At 55.2% G+C, this 16,747-nt stretch overlaps 1 protein-coding gene and 1 long non-coding RNA gene across 5 annotated transcripts; one reads left to right on the forward strand and one right to left on the reverse strand.

Annotated features, from left to right (window-relative positions):
• Positions 1–322: 322 nt before the first annotated feature.
• Positions 323–4,386, reverse strand: LOC139184036 (uncharacterized). The gene is made up of 2 exons (XR_011567461.1): positions 4,300–4,386; positions 323–3,287 (listed from the first exon to the last, which is right to left on the reverse strand). It is a non-coding gene; the product is annotated as an uncharacterized lncRNA (long non-coding RNA).
• On the forward strand, positions 2,754–15,212 carry PDE4C (phosphodiesterase 4C). Of its 4 annotated transcripts, none has more exons than XM_019963844.2 (15): positions 2,754–3,243; positions 7,017–7,208; positions 7,779–7,815; positions 7,903–7,976; positions 8,207–8,259; positions 8,526–8,638; positions 8,718–8,811; positions 9,347–9,510; positions 9,709–9,807; positions 10,231–10,395; positions 10,502–10,601; positions 11,177–11,331; positions 12,700–12,822; positions 13,079–13,261; positions 13,790–15,212. In XM_019963844.2, exons 1-15 carry the CDS (start codon positions 3,098–3,100, stop codon positions 14,177–14,179), a joined length of 2,088 nt encoding a protein of 695 aa, XP_019819403.2. In that variant the 5' UTR covers positions 2,754–3,097; the 3' UTR covers positions 14,180–15,212. The 4 variants fall into 4 exon arrangements, with proteins under 4 accessions (XP_019819403.2, XP_019819401.2, XP_070648625.1 ...); XM_019963842.2 differs by having other exon boundaries at positions 8,529–8,638; XM_070792524.1 differs by lacking the exon at positions 2,754–3,243 and adding an exon at positions 4,698–5,067.
• Positions 15,213–16,747: the final 1,535 nt, after the last annotated feature.

A 16,747-nucleotide genomic window follows, 5' to 3' on the forward strand; every position in this document is an offset into this window, starting at 1 on the left:
CATAGGATTCTCTAGGCAAGAATACTGGAGTGGGTAGCCGTTCCCTTCCCCAGGAGATCTTCCCAACCCAGGGATTGAACCCAGATCTCCTGCATTGCAGGTGGATTCTTTACTGTCTGAACCACCAGGGAAGCCCAAGAAAACTGGAGTGGGTAGCCTATCCCTTCTCAGGGGATCTTCCCGACCCAGGGATCGAAGCGGGGTCTCCCACATTGCAGGTGGATTCTTTACCAGCTAAGCTACCTGGGAAGCTTTGGTGGGTGAGGCAGACACAGATCAAATAATCAGGACATTACATAGGAAATTGTACCAATAAGAGGAGGGTGCTCTGAGGATATTCATTTATTTAGCTGGTCAGGGAGGGCTTCCTGCAGAGGGCAATGCTTCAACTGTGACCTAAAAACCAAAACAGTTAGCAGGGGAGGAGGCTTCCGGTGAGGGCATGGGATAGGAATGAGCCTGGATGCTTCCAAAAAAACAGCAAGGAGAGGGAGATGATGAGCCTAGAGCAGAGTGAGCCAAGAGGAGGAAGCTGGGGAGACAGGCAGGGGTTAGGCTACACAAGGCTGCCAGGGAGGTGCGGATTCAGAAGTGAGGACAATGGGGAGCCACGGGAGGATCTGGAGCAGAGGAGAGTGAGATCTTACCCCTTGAGCACTTGCACGTGGGACTCAGCCTCCACTCTCCTCTCTCTCTAGATTCTTCAGGGAGAAGGGCAAGTCATCACTTCTCTCCAGACCCAGGTGTATTTGTACGGAAAACAGGGTAACAGCACGCACCTCCTGTCTCACTAGCGCCACCTAGTGGCAGAGGAGATAAGTGCTTGCCCAAGGAAGAGGCTCACTCAAGTAGGGGAAATGGAGACATTGATGTGTCAAGGGCGCTAGAGACTGCTGGTCACCTTCCCAGGTCATATAGCATGCAGAGACAAAGTTAGGGTGAGACAAAGTCATGTCAGCACCTCTTTTGGCCTCTGCCCTCCTGGGTGAAGCTTGGAGTCTCGCAAGGTCAGGCAGGCCAGGCTTTGAATGCCGAGTCTTGGCTCTGCAGCTGTTTCTCCATCCAAAAAGCAATTGATAACAGTAAAAGCATTACTGATAGAACTGGTCATAAAATATTTAAAGTTGAATCTATTAATGAAACATTAACATTAAAACTATCGATAAAGCATTAATGTCAGAGTAGCATCTGGGACTACACAGGCGATGGAGCTCACTTCAGTTCAGTTGCTCAGTCCAACTCTTTGCGACCCCATGGACTGCAGCACGTGAGGGTTCCCTGTCCATCACCAACTCTTGGAGCTTACTCAAACTCAGGGGATGGAGCTAGTTAAGCATTAAGTTGGGAGAGGCTGGGGAGCCTGGCAACCCAGGGTTGAGTGACTTCAGGCAATGAGCACCCTTCTCCGTGCCTCAATTTCCCCATCCACAAAATGAGAATACTAGTCCCCACTTTATAGAGCTGCTCTGAAAAGCAAATGACTTTTACATGCACAGCCCTTGGCTCAGCACCAGAAGAGCAAGAAATGCTCAGTTTGTACCCACGTGTTTAGTCTTAACCTTCCATTTTGTGTCTGTGAACTCAGGAAAGGGACTGAATCTCTTTGCGCCTCAGTGTCTCCTTGGGGCCACGAGAGCATCCTGAGCCCCTCCCACAGGGCTGGGGGTGGTGTCAAGACTCCTTGGCCCTAACCCCAGTCTCTCCACTAGGCTGAGCCCGGCGGCCTTTATCCCCTGGGGACTAGCTATAATTAGGTCCAGTCACAGCAGCTACAGATGGTATTTTTGTCTTGGGGACAGAGAGTCTGATTCCCACCAGGTGTCCGGTTGCAGGGCCCTGGTGACAGAAGGGGGTTCCTAGCCAGACCCTTGAGACTCTGTCCTCCTAGGCCCCAGCGTGACTCCTCTGTGGGCCTCCAGTTTCTCATCTAAACAGCAGGGACCATAGTATGATCGAGATGTCAGGGGAGGGTCAGGGTCTCCCCACTGAAGCCTGATCTCCTGAAATAATATCTCACACCCCCCCAAGACTGCCAGAAACCTGGGTGGCATTTGTCTGGGCACCCCCAAACTGGTGAAGTCCCCTGGAGCAAGGCTCAGGCAGTGGGGGGGCTGTTATCACACAGCAGGACACAGTCAAGTGCAGAGCTCCTGTGGAGCCTCAGCTGGGAGGCCCAGTCTCCTTGCACCTTGGTGACTTCTGTCACCAGCAGCTGGGTGTTCTGGGTCTCACCTCCAGGCATGACACTCTCTGAGACTTGGTTTTGTTTTCTGAAGAACGAGGCAGGACCACCTGACCCCAGCAATTCAGGGTAAGCCAGCTGGTACAGACTCTTGAATGCCCCCCATCTCTGGCACTAGGGGCAAAGCTTCCCTTTTCGAGGGTCCTTCTAGGGGTGGGCTGTGGCAGCTGAAGCTACACAGGGCAGAAGGCTTGGCAGGAGTAGAGTGCGGATGTTTGTCCAGCGGAGACAGCAGGAGAGGGGGAAGGATCCAGAGACAGGGACTGGAGAATGTCAGAGCAGGTGGAGGTCACGTGGGGGCTTGTGGAGGGGGACAGAAAGAGGGGGGGGAGACTTGCAGTGAAGACTTGAGTCTGTTTCCACCTTTTTCCAAGCCTCAGTTTCTCCACCCGACAAAAGACTCAAGGATTGTAGTTCCTGAGCAGGCTCTTGGTGGCTCTGGCCTCAATTTCTCCATCTGGAAAATGGGCAGAGGGGGATTGAAAGTACTATGTGGAATCTGGGCAGCCCCTCGGCATACTCGGAGACTCCGTGATAGCGGAGGGCACTTCCTTTTCTGACTTCCGTATCTCTCTTTTCAGCCCAGCAAGCTACACCTCTGGGGGACATGCTGACAGAGGGAAGTGGTGTAAGATGTAGTTTCTGGGCTCCCCCAAAGAAGGGAAGCAGAGAGCCTCATCTAGCTCAGTGCCTCAGTTTCCCCATGTGTCCCCGTGGGGGTCCCTGAGCGGGTCCCGCGGCGAAGGCGGGGCGAGTGCGCCTTGGGTTCGCTCCCCGCCGGGCCCCGCCCCCGTGGCTGTCCAGAAAAGGTCCCGCGCAGCCAGTGCTGCGTCCAGCCTCCACGCGGTCTTGGCGATGCAGGGTGCCCCTGCTCCCGCCCCGGCCCCTGGGCCGAGCTCCCCTCGGGGCTCCCCACGCGGCTCCCCCGGGCTCTTCAGGAAGCTCCTGGTGAACCAGAGCATTCGCCTGCAGCGGCGCTTCACCGTGGCCCATCCGCTGTGGTGAGGCGAGACAGGGCCTCGCAGGGGTCATCGGAACCGCCGGGCTGGAGGTGGGAGGGGCAGAGTCAAGGACAGCGGGAGCCAGGTTGGAGGGTCAGGGCATAAAACCTCTGCTCCTTTGCCCTTTTTCCGGGGTTATCTCTCCGCCCCTGCTCTTTGTCTCTTTTAGTTGATGACTGCCTCTCTCTCTCTCCATCTGTTTCCCTCCACCCACCGCCTGGATACATGCCCAGGGGACCAGCCGTCTGTCCCTCTCCAGCTGCGTGCCCTGGAGCAGGACGGGCTGAGGCTCACGTCTCCTTCTGACCCTTGCCAACCCGGGGCGGGAGGGCTGAACGTCCAGGCAGTGAAGGGATGAGGGTCACTCCCCGCCTTGGTGTGCCCGGGCCATCCGCCCCGGTGCCAACAACGGGGTGGCCTGGTGGCCTCACACTAAGCCCTCGGTATCCTCGGAGGAAGATGTGATTTGATGGAGGCCTTTGAGGCAGGGTGTTGGCGATGTAAGAGGGCTTGTTGCTGTCCCAGGCTGAGAGCTGACAGGCGCGGAGCGCCACTTCTGCGCAGCCCCACTTAGTTACCTCCTTCAAAGATTCGTCCCACCGCTTTGGGTTTAAATTCCGGCCCTTCAAGAAGCCACTGTAACATCGTGGGTTGCGAGGCAGAGGCTGGGGGTTGGAGGTGGGGCTGGTGGGCGCCGACTGGGTCTGGTACCTTGCGCTTGGTTCGCGCGGCTTTAGCACTCAATTTGGTAACTTGGCACCTGGAGGCTGAGAGACTAAAGGTCCCTTCTCCAAGGTCACACGGCCAATGACATCTGGGGTGTGTGTGGGGGCAGTCGTGACGGTGGTCCCTGATGGCACCATTTCAGGCCAGAGTGGGGTTCCGGGTTCGGGAGAACCCCCACTCCCCGCCCCCCCCCCCCCCCCCGTGCACCAGCCGCCTGAGAAGAGGGGTCCCAGCCGAGGGCTTGGGAGTGAGCACAAAGGCGTCGAGGACGTCAAGGGTGTGAGGCTGGAGAAGGGCGGGTCTCTCCGAAGCCCCTGTGCCTCAGTTTACCTGTCTAACCGATGGACGGACGCGCCGTTCCCATAGTCCGTGCGACTTTCTCCCCGCCGCCCGCGTCATGGAACCACGGCTTGACCCCGCCGCTCTCGGCTAAGTTTAGAGCAGAAAGAAAAACAGCGTCGTCCGCAGCGAGAAAACCCCGGCTCAGCCCTAACTCTCCGCACTCGCTTTTGGATTCGAACCCAGCACCCTGTGACCTCTCCTGGCCTCAGTTTCCCTATTTATCTACAGTTGCGCCTTTTCCAGAACTTTTGGGGAGAGGGGAGGGAGGGGTAGGTGGTAGCCATTCCCGGGCCTCCCCCTCGGATCGCAGGTTTAGGGTATCCACCACCAGTACCCCGCCCCCAAGAGTCTCCACCAGTCACTCCGCCAGCTCCAAGGCCGGGGAAGCGCAAGGAAGCCCCGCCCCTCCTGGTGACGTCACGAGGCGGGAATTCAGAAGCTCTGGGAATAGGGACTTCTGCGAGAGCCCAACTCGAACGGACCGAGAGCGATCGGACACAGCCGAACACCCGAATGGGGCCGGACTAAACCGAATGTGCCTGACGTGGCTTGAGCGCCACCCCGACTTGCTCGAAAACCTCGTGCGGCCGGACACAGCCGAACATGCCCGAAAACTTCCGAACATACCCGAGTGCAGTCGGAGGTAGCCAAATTCGGCTGAACTCACCCGACCGAACTCAGCGGGAAGAGGCCCAATCCTGTAAGACCAGACCCTCAGAGAGCCCAGATTCTTGGGCTTTCCGGGTGGCTCAGACGGTAAAGAATCTGTCCGCAATGCGGGAGACCTGGGTTCGACCCCTGGGTTGGCCTGGGTTGGGAAAACCCGCTAGAGGAGGGCATGGCAACCCATTCCAGTATTCTTGCCTGGAGAATCCCATGCGCAGAGGAGGCTGGCAGGCCCCCGTCCATGGCGTCGCAAAGAGTGGGACACGACTGAGAGTGGGACACGACTGAGCGACTAAACACAGCAAAGCACACTGACCGAACTCAGAGGGAAGAGGCCCAATTCTGTATGACCAGACCCAACTTAGTCAAATTCGACTGAGTCGGGCAGAATCCTGCCGAATTCCTGACCCGCAACTCGGTCTGAACCGAATTCCCTGCTCAGAGTCTTCCTTCTGGCAGGCCCCGATCCCAGCCCGCGCGGACTTGGATGGGATGACCTGGCAGGGGACCAGGTGGACACCGGACCTTGGCAAGGAGCCCTTTGTCTAGGGGCATCCCCCAGGGTCTTCCTGTCTCCGCCTTTTCTGCCTACTCTCTTCTCTGTGACCCACTTGCAGCCCCTCTCCCTGGTTGCACACTCCTGGCCTCACACTTTTGTTCTAGCCCCACGGCCCCTGCCATTCTTTCTCTGACCTCTGACTCCAAGTGGGAGAGGCCTAAATCCTCCTTACTTCGTCAGAGTGTGGCTGGAGGGAGAGATGGGGCTGAGAGATAGGGGGATGGGGTTGGGGATTGCCTTGAACAGGGGAGGATCATGCCCTGGGTAAAGGGTACAGCCTGTGCAAAGGCCTGAAGGAAGAGGAGAACAGACAAAGCATTCAGGCCAAAAATAAAGCTGAGGAACTGGGGCACTGAGGATGGGGCTGAGTGAGCTGGAGGCGAAGTTGATGAGATGGCTGCTATTGCTGCTAAGTCGCTTCAGTCGTGTCCGACTCTGTGACCCCATGGACTGTAGCCTACCAGGCTTCTCCGTCCATGGGATTCTCCAGGCAAGAACACTGGGGTGGGTTGCCATTTCCTTCTCCAATGCATGAAAGTGGAAAGTGAAAGTGAAGTCGCTCAGTCGTGTCCGACTCTTAGCGACCCCATGGACTGCAGCCTACCAGGCTCCTCCATCCATGGGATTTTCTGGGCATGGGGGCAGGGCTATATTATGGTTTAGGGTGAGGCCTGGAGCTGGGGTAAAGGACAGGCGGTTCAGGGCATAGCCAAGGACAGCTGAGGGTGGGGCCTCTCCTGGCTGTGGGGGGCCTTCCAGTGTGCCCCATCTAGGCAAAACCCAGGTGCCCTCCTGAGAGGAAAGCCCAGGAAGTAATTTCCAGTCTCCATGCACTTACCCTTAGTAATCTGGGTAAGTTACGGGCGCCCTGTCGCCCTCCTCAGGCGTTGGGTTGTAACTCCCTAAAAGTGCGCTGGGGATGAAGTCTGCATGCGTGCTAAGTTGCTTGAGTTGTGTTCTACTCTGCGACCCTATGAACTGTAGCCCGCCAGGCTCCTTTGTCCTCTGTCCATAGGATTCTCCATACTGGAGTGGGTTGCCATGTCCTACCCAAAGGGGTCTTCCCAACCCAGGGACCAAATCCATGTCTATTAAGTCTCCTGCATTGGCAGGCGGGTTCTTTACCACTAGCGCCACTTGGGAAGCCTGGATGTAGTCTACGATACCCATACTAGAAACAGAGTGGTTGATGTCCACAGAAAAGCTGTGACCCATGGTCACACAGCCACTTAGAGACAAATCCAAAACTCACGTGCTGGAGTCCAGATTAGTGCCAGTGGAAAAGACTCTGGGGTTCAGAGGCAGAGATGGAGGCGTGAGGGGCACTGTGTCCCTTAGTGGGGGTATGACTGTAACAGATGGACAAGTTGCGGCTATTCCTGCCCTGCCCTGGGGAGGCATTGAGAAAATGGATTTAGATTATGATGTGGCATCCATATGCCAGGACCCTCGGCTCTGACTATGTCTCCTTTGCCTTCAGCTTGGACCTGGAAAATGGGCTCTCGTGTGGGAGAAGCATCCTGGACCCTCGGGCTGGATCTGGCTTTGGCCAGATCGTCCAAGCGCCTGCCCAACACAGTCAGAGGCGGGAGTCCTTCCTGTACCGCTCAGACAGTGACTATGAACTCTCATCCAAAACCATGTCTCGGAACTCCTCCGTGGCCAGTGACCTGTGAGTTTGAGGCTGGTGGAATAACGCCTCCTCTTACTTTCTTCTTTCCTTTATTCCTCCATTTCACACACCTCCTTCAGGTGACCATTTGAGCTGGGCTTTGAAGTATACATAGCAGTTTGCCAGACAACTCACTTACTCAATTGAGCAGGATGACAATGCTAACCCGTGATTCTTTATGCTTGACTCCAGGTTGGGGTTGGGTGGTAATCCAGAAAGTCAATTAACAGAACAGGTTGGGGTTGGGTGGTAATCCAGAAAGTCAATTAACAGCAACCCAACAAAGTCCTTGATTTGAGCTTCCTAGTAGCCATCATTTCCTGCCTCTGCTAAAACCCCTGTTGTCCCTGGTACTCAGATTCTCCATTTGTGAGATGGGGATAAAGTGAGTGATTGGTCAGAGGGGCTACGGTGGCCTTCAGAGAAGCGTCGGGTGAGGGGAGACCAGGGACTTCCAGGAAGACACTCCAAGGACGTGCTCAGCTGAGGGCACAGTGTGGGTAAAAGCTGGAAGATGGAAGTTTGGGAGGGCTCCTCCTGACCGCCCTTCCATGTCCCGTCTCCCCACAGACACGGAGAAGACCTGATTGTGACGCCCTTTGCCCAGGTGAGTGCCCACGTCTTCCTTCCGTCGTGTGCTAAGCAGGCAGAGCCGACCCCTCCTTTCCAACGCTCACCACCCCTCTCCCGGCAGGTCCTAGCCAGTCTGCGGACAGTTCGAAGCAACGTTGCGGCCCTTGCCCGCTTGCAAGATCGCGGGGCAGCCAAGTACGCAGGGGGCGGGGCGGGGCGGGGCCTGGCAAAGAGGGGCGGGTTCAAAAGACGAGGTGGGCCAAGGAGAGGTGGGCCAAGGAGAGTTGGGCGTGGGCGGAAGGGGTGCCCCTGTCAACTCGCCGGGGTGGGCAGGGGGGAGTAGCGTAGGAGGGGGCGGGGCCTGGAGGTCTTGGGGGCGGGCCCTATGGGTGAGGCAGGCCACTCCTGAGCCTACTATACTGCAGGCAGGCGTGCGTCTGTAACACCCCATCTGGCAGCCAGCCCCCTCCACCAAAAGGTAATGTGCCTACTCCTATCCCCTCCTTCCACTGTGGGACAGCTGTGAACTTCCTCTCTGTGGTGACCTCTCCAGTCCATGAATCTTTAAGCTGTGCTAATTCTAAGCCCTCTTCCCCCAAACACCCTTGGGGATGGAGAGAGCCGGGGGTCCTGAGTGGCCTCATTGGGAAGAGCTGCAGGGTCCAGATTCAGAGACGGGGGCAGGAGGGGCGCGGGGTTCCCGAGTGGGGGGTGGGGCAGACCCCTGATCAACTTGGCCCCCAGAAGACACTGGGCAGAAGCTGGCTTTGGAGACACTGGACGAGCTGGACTGGTGTCTGGATCAGCTGGAGACTTTGCAGACGCGGCACTCAGTGGGGGAGATGGCCTCCAACAAGGTGAGGGAGGCCAGATAACTGCGACCCCTTGCTTCTGTCCACAGGGCCCCATCCTCACTGTCCTCATCTTCCTCTGCAGTTCAAGCGGATGCTGAACCGGGAGCTGACTCACCTGTCTGAAACCAGCCGCTCGGGGAATCAAGTGTCCGAGTACATATCCCAGACCTTCCTGGGTGAGCTATGGTGGGTCACTGCCTAGGCCAGATTGCAGAGATAGGAAGAGGGAAGAGAAAGAAAGCCTTCTACTGCAGAGTCCAACTGAGGAAGATAGAACCAGACACAGACACCTCCAGCCCTATGGGGTAAGGCTGGACCAGAGGGAGGAAGAGGAGGATCTTCCAGGAGGAGGGGGACATTAAAGTTAGGGTTTTGAAGCATGAGTAGAAGTTTGCCAAGGAGGAGCTAGCAGGAACCACGCAGCCGGGTCTCCAGTTTGGGAGATGGAAAGGACATTTGGCTTTCCAGAAAAAATGCTACGCTCCAGATGCCCAGAGGCCATGTCCAGCAGAAGGGGTTACTGAGATAGACCTTGAACAGAGGGGAAGGGTAGCTACAGGCCAGACAGGACTTTACTCTGAGATTACTTTGATTCCAGTAAAAGGCAATAAGCTGATCTCAAGGCTTGGCAAGGTCCAGTGCCTGAAGCCAAGCAGACTAACGCTAGCAGGCGAACTGACTTCTCTGAGTCCTACCCTGCCCCACCTGCAGAGCAGCAGACTGAGGTGGAGTTACCCAGGGCGACCCCTGCGGAGCCCCCGAGGCCCGTGTCCCAGATCAGCAGCCTGCGTGGACTTCCGCACAGTTCCAGTCTTTCCACAGCCACCGTCCCACGCTTTGGGGTCCAGACGGATCAGGAGGGGCAGCTGGCCAAGGTGGGTTTCCAGTGGGAATGCTGAAACCCAGGTTTGGCTGCATGCTCTGTGTGGACACCCTGTCTTGGCCCTCAGTTTGCCCACCTGTATACTGACGAGGTGGGCTTCATGGTAGGACCTGAGGCTGGGGATGGGGGTCAAGCCTCCAGAGTCTGTGGAAGCTGGGCTGGAGTTAAGCTACAGTCCTTCACATTTTAGGAACTGGAAGACACCAGCAAGTGGGGGCTTGATGTGTTCAAGGTGGCAGAGCTAAGTGGGAACCGGCCTCTCACAGCTATCATGTTCAGCATCTTTCAGGTACCTCCCCTGCCTGTGGCTTCTGATACCCTGTGTCTCCTCCTCTTCTTCCTACCTCAGGACCTCAGGGGACGCATAATCCTCACATCCTCCCTAACATGTCTGAATAGGGTCATTTGAGTAGGGACATTGAAGGATGGATAGGAGTTCATTAGGTTTAACAGTTCATTGCTGACTATCAACAAAACTCAGCCTTGGGCCAGGCCTGAAGAGACCCAGTCTGGAGGGAACAACTGTGCGGTCAGAGATGAGAAAGAGGGGAAGGACAGAGACCACGGGAATTCAGAGGGAAAGCAGGGGAGGCATCCTGGAAGAGGGGGCGCTTGAGAGCTGGCTAGGGATTCAGAAGGAGAGGCGGCACAGGAATAGTGCGTGCTGCCACCCAGAGGCCGAGGCCCTGACTAGGGGCCTGTGATGGACCAGGAACGGGACCTGCTCAAGACATTTCAGATCCCAGCAGACACGCTTGCCACCTACCTACTGATGCTGGAGGGCCACTACCACAACGATGTGGCCTACCACAACAGCCTACATGCTGCTGACGTGGCCCAGTCCACACACGTGCTTCTCGCCACACCTGCGCTCGAGGTAGGGCCCTGGGGCTGCGGGCAGCTCTGGTGGGTGCCGGGCACCTCTGGTGGGTGCTGGGCACAGAGGCCCTGTCCCTCACCTCATATGCTCCATGCCCACTCAGGCCGTGTTCACAGACCTGGAAGTCCTGGCTGCCATCTTTGCAAGTGCCATCCACGACGTGGACCATCCAGGGGTCTCCAATCAGTTTCTCATTAACACCAGTGAGTTAGGGAGCTGGGCCCTGCCACCGCCTGTCAATCAAGTGATGTTAGGTCGTCCCATCCCTGCTCTGAAACAGCTGCCACAATCTTCTCTCCCTTAGGTGCTCGGAGCAGGCCTAGATATCCAGCAGATACCCAGTAAATGAGAGAATAATAAATGTGGCAGAGCTGATGTGAGCCGGCTGAGATTCTAAAGTTTAGGATACTGTAGGAGGTGTAAGCAATGGTTAGGTACCTCTTATATTTTGATACATCTCTGGAGAGCTGGAAATAAAGAGTGGAGCCCTGACTCAGTAGTTCATTCAACCAGCACTCAGCACTCTCTCCTGCCATGCCAAGTCTCCAAGGAGTCAGCAGTCTCAAGGAGGCAGAGCTGAACACAGATGCCCCCAGCTCTGAAAAACCAGATCATGGCCATGGGGAGAGACAGGGTCCTAGAAGGCTTTCTAGAGGAAGGGGGCATTAAAGTTGGGGCTTCAATGCATGAGTAGGAGTTTGCCAAGACTTTACAGAACCAGCCTTTGGGTGGAGTGGGTTGGGTGTGCGGGTCTTGAGACTCTCCACCTCCCCCACAGACTCAGAGCTTGCACTTATGTACAATGATGCCTCCGTGCTGGAGAACCACCACCTAGCTGTGGGCTTCAAGCTGCTGCAAGCAGAGAACTGTGACATCTTTCAGAACCTCAGCACCAAGCAGCGGCTGAGCCTGCGCAAGATGGTCATTGACATAGTGAGATCACAGTGATGGATGGGAGGGTGATTTTGGCATGGCTGGGGGTTCAGTTGGATGAGGGCATCTCCCCATTCTGAGCCTGAGCTTCCTGGTTTTGTACAATGAGACGATGACTGTCCAAGCCTTGGGTGGGACTTGGTTAGGCTAATCAAGTCTTCGATGCAATTCACGTGCAAACTGTGTGGAAACTCTTTCTGGGAAACTCTTTCCCAGAAACTTTTCTTTCTAGGATTTCAGGTGCAGCTTTATCTGCATTTGATATTTTTCAAGTTGGGAGACACCAGTACATTTTGTGATCTTTTGTCTCAAGTCATTTATGTAACTAGCATTTATTGAGCATCTACTGTGTGCTTGCCCTTCAGCAGTGACCATTAGAATTCTTACCTTCATGAGACTTACACTCTGTGGGGGAGATGAACACATAGGCAGAGCCATGATGGGGGACCTGTAGACAGACCCTGTGATAGAGAGGTGCTCAGCGTGGGAGGACTTCCCCAAGAGGGAATACTGAAGCCAGGGCCTGCAGAGTGCAGAAGATCATGGGATGGGGAGGAGTGTTTCCAGCAGAGGGAACAGCATGTAGGGAGGGCTCAGAGGAAACCAAGGCTCCAAGTAAAGAATAACTAAAAGTTTGGTAAGGGAGAGTGGGAGCTTTAGGCAGTAGGCACCCCCAGCAGAAGCATCATTTGGGCCAGATGGGAGGTTTGGGGAGAAGATTTGAGACTTCTGTCTGATTCTCAGAGAAACCTGTGGGTCATTCCTGGGCTGGGCCTGTAGGGGTACAGCTAAGTAATTTTTAAACAGTAGTGTTCAAGGCTGAACTTCCCTTCTAATGGCTGAAAACAGCCCTCCCAGCCACGCAGCAGCCACAGAGAAGTTTGGGGAGCACCAAGTACAGCTGTGACTCCCACAGCCCTCTGGATAAATCCCCCACTCCCCCCGAGGCCCTCCCGACTCTTATCACCCTCACTTGCTCCTCTGTTGCTCCTGCACTCATTTGTCCAGGCACAACTGTCTCCTCTGTGTAGCCTCAGAGCCTTTGCACTGGCTGTGTCATCAGTGGGGTCTCTCTACTGCCCTCAGGCACACTCATCTCAGCCCCTAGGTTTAATCTCCTTCCTCCATGCCCTGTCCCACTGTGGGATGCACCCCACAAGTCCAGCAACCTTGGAGAAGGGACTATTGACTCAGCCTCTTTGTGAGCTGGTTTTGCAATGAATCTTGTCACATGCCCCCATTTCTCAGGTGAGGACACTGAGGCTCAGAGGATTGAAGAACCAAGTGGGTCCAGCATCTGCGAGGTGGGGAATGGGGATGGGGCAGGCATTATCTTCATACCTGTCATCTTCCCTCGCCTGCCTCCAGGTGCTGGCCACGGACATGTCCAAACACATGAACCTCCTGGCTGACCTCAAGACCATGGTGGAGACCAAGAAGGTGACAAGTCTTGGAGTCTTGCTGCTAGACAACTATTCTGACCGCATCCAGGTGTGTGGCTGGGCAGCCCTGGGCTGATTTCCACGGCTCTCCTTTAGCTCCGTGGATGAAGTGCTGACTGAATGCCCAACTTGAAGAAACAGAGGCACCTATGGTCATGCGCCTTTGTCTTAGCCGCCTCTTCCCCTCCCTGGCCTCAGCTTCCCCACCTGTAAGATGGGTGTGTCCATGGCACTGGCCTTTTTAGGGCAGGTACCAGGCCTGGGGGTGGCCTGGCCTGAACCCTCCCGACTCTCAATCTCACTAGGTCTTACAAAGCCTCGTGCACTGCGCTGACCTCAGCAACCCCACCAAGCCGCTACCACTCTACCGCCAATGGACAGACCGTATCATGGCCGAGTTCTTCCAGCAGGGCGACTCTGAACGGGAATCAGGCCTGGACATCAGCCCCATGTGTGATAAGCACACAGCTTCAGTGGAGAAGTCCCAGGTCTGAGAGTGACTGATTTGAGCTGCTGGGCATTGGGGAGAGGGGAGAGAAAGGAGTGGCCGAGCTGACCCTATGATTCCTGGCTTGACCCCAGCCTGGCAAATGAGGCAGTGTGGCCTAAGGGTCTGCCCTGGGCTGGCTCTGATGTGTCTTGGGATATATTCCCTCTGGGATGCTTTAAGAGAGATCTGCACTTACTCGTGGAGTTTGGAAATGCTTGTTCTGGGTGACGTGGAGTATTTTAGAAGGGGTCCCAATCTGGGGGCACATTCATCAGCCCTGAGGACTCAGGAGTCAGGGCTAAGGTGGATGGAAAGACTTAGGTGTTGGAGAAGCCTAGAAGGGGCAGGGGAGGTGTCCTAGAGGAGGGTTTTTTGAAGAGGGTTTTGAAGGATGAATAGGAGTTGGGAAATGGCATTCCAAGCAGAGGGGAACAACCTGGGCAAAGGCCTGCCTGGACTGGGCTTAGGTTCCACAGTGACTCACCATTCAGCAACCTCTACCCCCTCAACTTTGTATTACCCACAGGTGGGTTTCATTGACTATATTGCCCATCCACTGTGGGAGACGTGGGCTGACCTGGTACACCCAGATGCACAGGACCTGTTGGACACTCTGGAGGACAACCGCGAGTGGTACCAGAGCAAGATCCCACGCAGCCCTGAGGACCCCACCAGCCCCAAGCAGGGTAGCCCTGACAGATTTCAGTTTCAGCTCCCTCTGGAGGAGGCAGAAGAAGAGGAGGAAGAAGAGGAGGAAGCATTGGATGGGGAGGCCTCAAAGTCACCTGACACTGAGCTCCTATCCTCTGAGGCCAGCCCAGACCCTGGGGCCCCACACCTGGATTACCAGAGGACTGTGGGCAAGCCCTGCACAGACCATGAGGGCAATGCAGTGGCTGAGCCTTTGGGCACCTAATGGCCCCTGATGGGTGGGTGGACTTTCCAGGAAGAGGTCCCAGGCGGCCCCTGCTTTGCCTCCCCAGGGAGACAACTGGGCTTTTTGCTACAGGCAGGTCTCAGGGTTGAATCGGAGGCACCTGACTGGGGTCCACTCTGACCCTGGGATCAGCTGAGAGAGCTCTCCAAGGAGCTGGGCTGGTGAGGGGGCAGCCTCTTCCAGGGCCCTTGTGTTCTCCCCTCCTGGACTTCCACCCGTGGTGTAGAAAGGGAGTGTCTGCCAGGCACCTTTGTCCATCTTGTCCAGTGGTCACTCTTGAGCCACTCCGTCACTTTATTCTTTCATGCTTTATCAGATATTTACTGGGTACGTACTGTGTGCCAGGCCTGTGCCTGTTAGGTGCCTCTGGGGTACCACTGCACAAGGAGATGGGGAATCAGTCTCGAGGAGATGACCCCTCCCTTAGACACCTCCTCTAAGTCTACCAGGCAGGCAGCTCATTGAAAGAGAACAAGAATTTGAATGGGGAAGTTCTCAGCACCAAACTTCATCTGGACCCAATTCTGGCTCTGGAGTTCTGGTGGTGATGGGGGGGTGATGGCAGGGGCCAAGGAAGAGAGGGCTCTGTGTCAGGAACTGTCTCTGAACGTTGATTTAGCCGTCACTGCTTGTGCCCTGGATGTTGCTTTAAGTTGCTGTGGTTTCTGTCTTCAGGTCTAAGGATCCTGGTTCTCCCTGGCCCCAGGGCCTCCTGCTGGCTCCCTCATATGCTCTCCGTTTTCTAGAACAGTAACAAAAGCACAGAATTCTCCTTCAAGGAAGGTTCTCTCCATCTTCTGGTTCTGAGGCTGTCTAGACTCCCCGTAGGGAAAAGGAGACCTTTGACACTTTCTTGTGAGTCATCACCCCTTCTGGGCTTCAGTTTCCCCTCTATGGCCTGATCCTGGTACTTGGGTAAACAATGGTTGGAGGGTGATGTGTGTGACCTCCCTGAAATATCTTAGAAATATGGGGCATTTGCTTGGATTAAAATAAACTTTATCACACAGAATTAGTACCGTGCCCGTTTCACGAATGGGGAAACAGGAGCGGAGAGTCTGTCCTGTGGTCTCAGGGCTCAAGGCCATGCTGCTGGACTCCAGACGTTAGCCAGCGGCGCCCCCTGGTGGCAGGAGGCGCGAGGGGAGGCGGGGAGAATTCGGGGGTCCTCGCCTTGCAGGAAGTCTCTCCGAGCCCGGCTAAGTGGAGTTCATCCTGAGGGTTGCGGGCGTGGGGGAGAGCAGGTGGGTGGCTCTGTGCTCAAGTCTCAGATTCAGTTTTCACTTCCGGAGTCCTCAGTATTCCCCATCCCCCGTCCCCCCACCCCGCTACCCTCCCTCCCTGTGTGTCTGAAGATTTATACATGACAGAAGTCATTACAGACCAGCCTCTGGCTTCATTCCTAAATAATTTCATTAATAATTCCATTCCATTGATAATTCATCGTCATCACAATTAATCATCTAACTTCACTGAGGGAGAATTAAAGGGCATCTGGATCATGAACTTGGTACATTTCCTTCCAGGCTTTTAAAAGGCAGAGATTTATGGGATTTTTTATTTGTAATTTTTTTATCCTTTCCCCTTTACCTGCAAGTAATACATGGTCACTGTAGAGAATTTGCAAATAATGGAAACATGTAAGGATGAAAATAAAATTCTGCTGTAACATCACCCCTAGATCATCTGCCTTCAGCATTTCACCTTATTTCTGTTTTCTTCTCCCCCTCATTCATAAGAACATTCATATGTTCTCCTTCAATTTGGGCCACAGCTATTCCTTCCTCTCCTCCTTACTGTGAACAGTATGCATGCTGGCTTTTCATACCCCAAGCACAGTGCCACCTCAGGCCCTTTGCACATGCTGTGCCTGCCACCTGGAATACTTCTGTGCCTCATCCTCACCCTTTGGGTCTCAGCTCAGCATCCCCTCCTCCAGGAAGTCCTTCCTGACTCTCCCACTCCCACTCCAGGCTGGCAATAGTAGAAGCTCTCTGGGATTCTTTGCTTTGTTTCTACCACCCTCTCCAGACTGAGATCTTCAGACTCCTTCAGAGACTGACTTTGACAGCTTCAACAAATCTCTTAACCTTCCTGAGCCTTTGTCATTTCACAGGTAGAATGGGCTTGCTTTGTGCCTGTGTGTGTGCTAAGTCGCTTTAGTTATATCTGACTCTTTGTGATTCTGTGGACTGTAGCCTGCCAGGCTCCTCTGTCCATGGGATTCTCCAGGCAAGAAAACGGGAGAGGGTTGCCAAGCCCTTCTCCAGGGGATCCTCTCGACCCAGGGATTGAACCGCGTCTGTTATGTCTCCTGCATTGGCGGGAGGGCTCTTTACCACTAGTGCCCTCTTCTTTCCGTTTCACAGAAGTAGGAACTGAGGCTCACAGAGAGGGGGAGGAAGAAGTCACCCGCATGCTCCAGGTCCCCCATTTTCTCCCGTTTAGGGTCTTTCCTGAGGGGCACACTCTCTGCCTTTGTGGCCCACCCTAGACCCAAAGGGAAGGAGAAGTTCTTTAGGGCCCCTGGGAACTTTCAGGCCTTGA

Source organism: Bos indicus, chromosome 7 (assembly GCF_029378745.1).
Source record: "Bos indicus isolate NIAB-ARS_2022 breed Sahiwal x Tharparkar chromosome 7, NIAB-ARS_B.indTharparkar_mat_pri_1.0, whole genome shotgun sequence".
Classification (NCBI taxonomy): Eukaryota; Metazoa; Chordata; class Mammalia; order Artiodactyla; family Bovidae; genus Bos; species Bos indicus.

Bases quoted from the DNA above. Each gene is read 5' to 3' on its own strand.
- PDE4C (XM_019963844.2), top strand. From the start codon at position 3,098: ATGCAGGGTGCCCCTGCTCCCGCCCCGGCCCCTGGGCCGAGCTCCCCT. The intron at 7,209-7,778 runs GTGAGTTTGAGG...GTCTCCCCACAG, and splicing joins TCCTCCGTGGCCAGTGACCT to ACACGGAGAAGACCTGATTG. The intron at 8,260-8,525 runs GTAATGTGCCTA...CTTGGCCCCCAG, and splicing joins CCAGCCCCCTCCACCAAAAG to AAGACACTGGGCAGAAGCTG.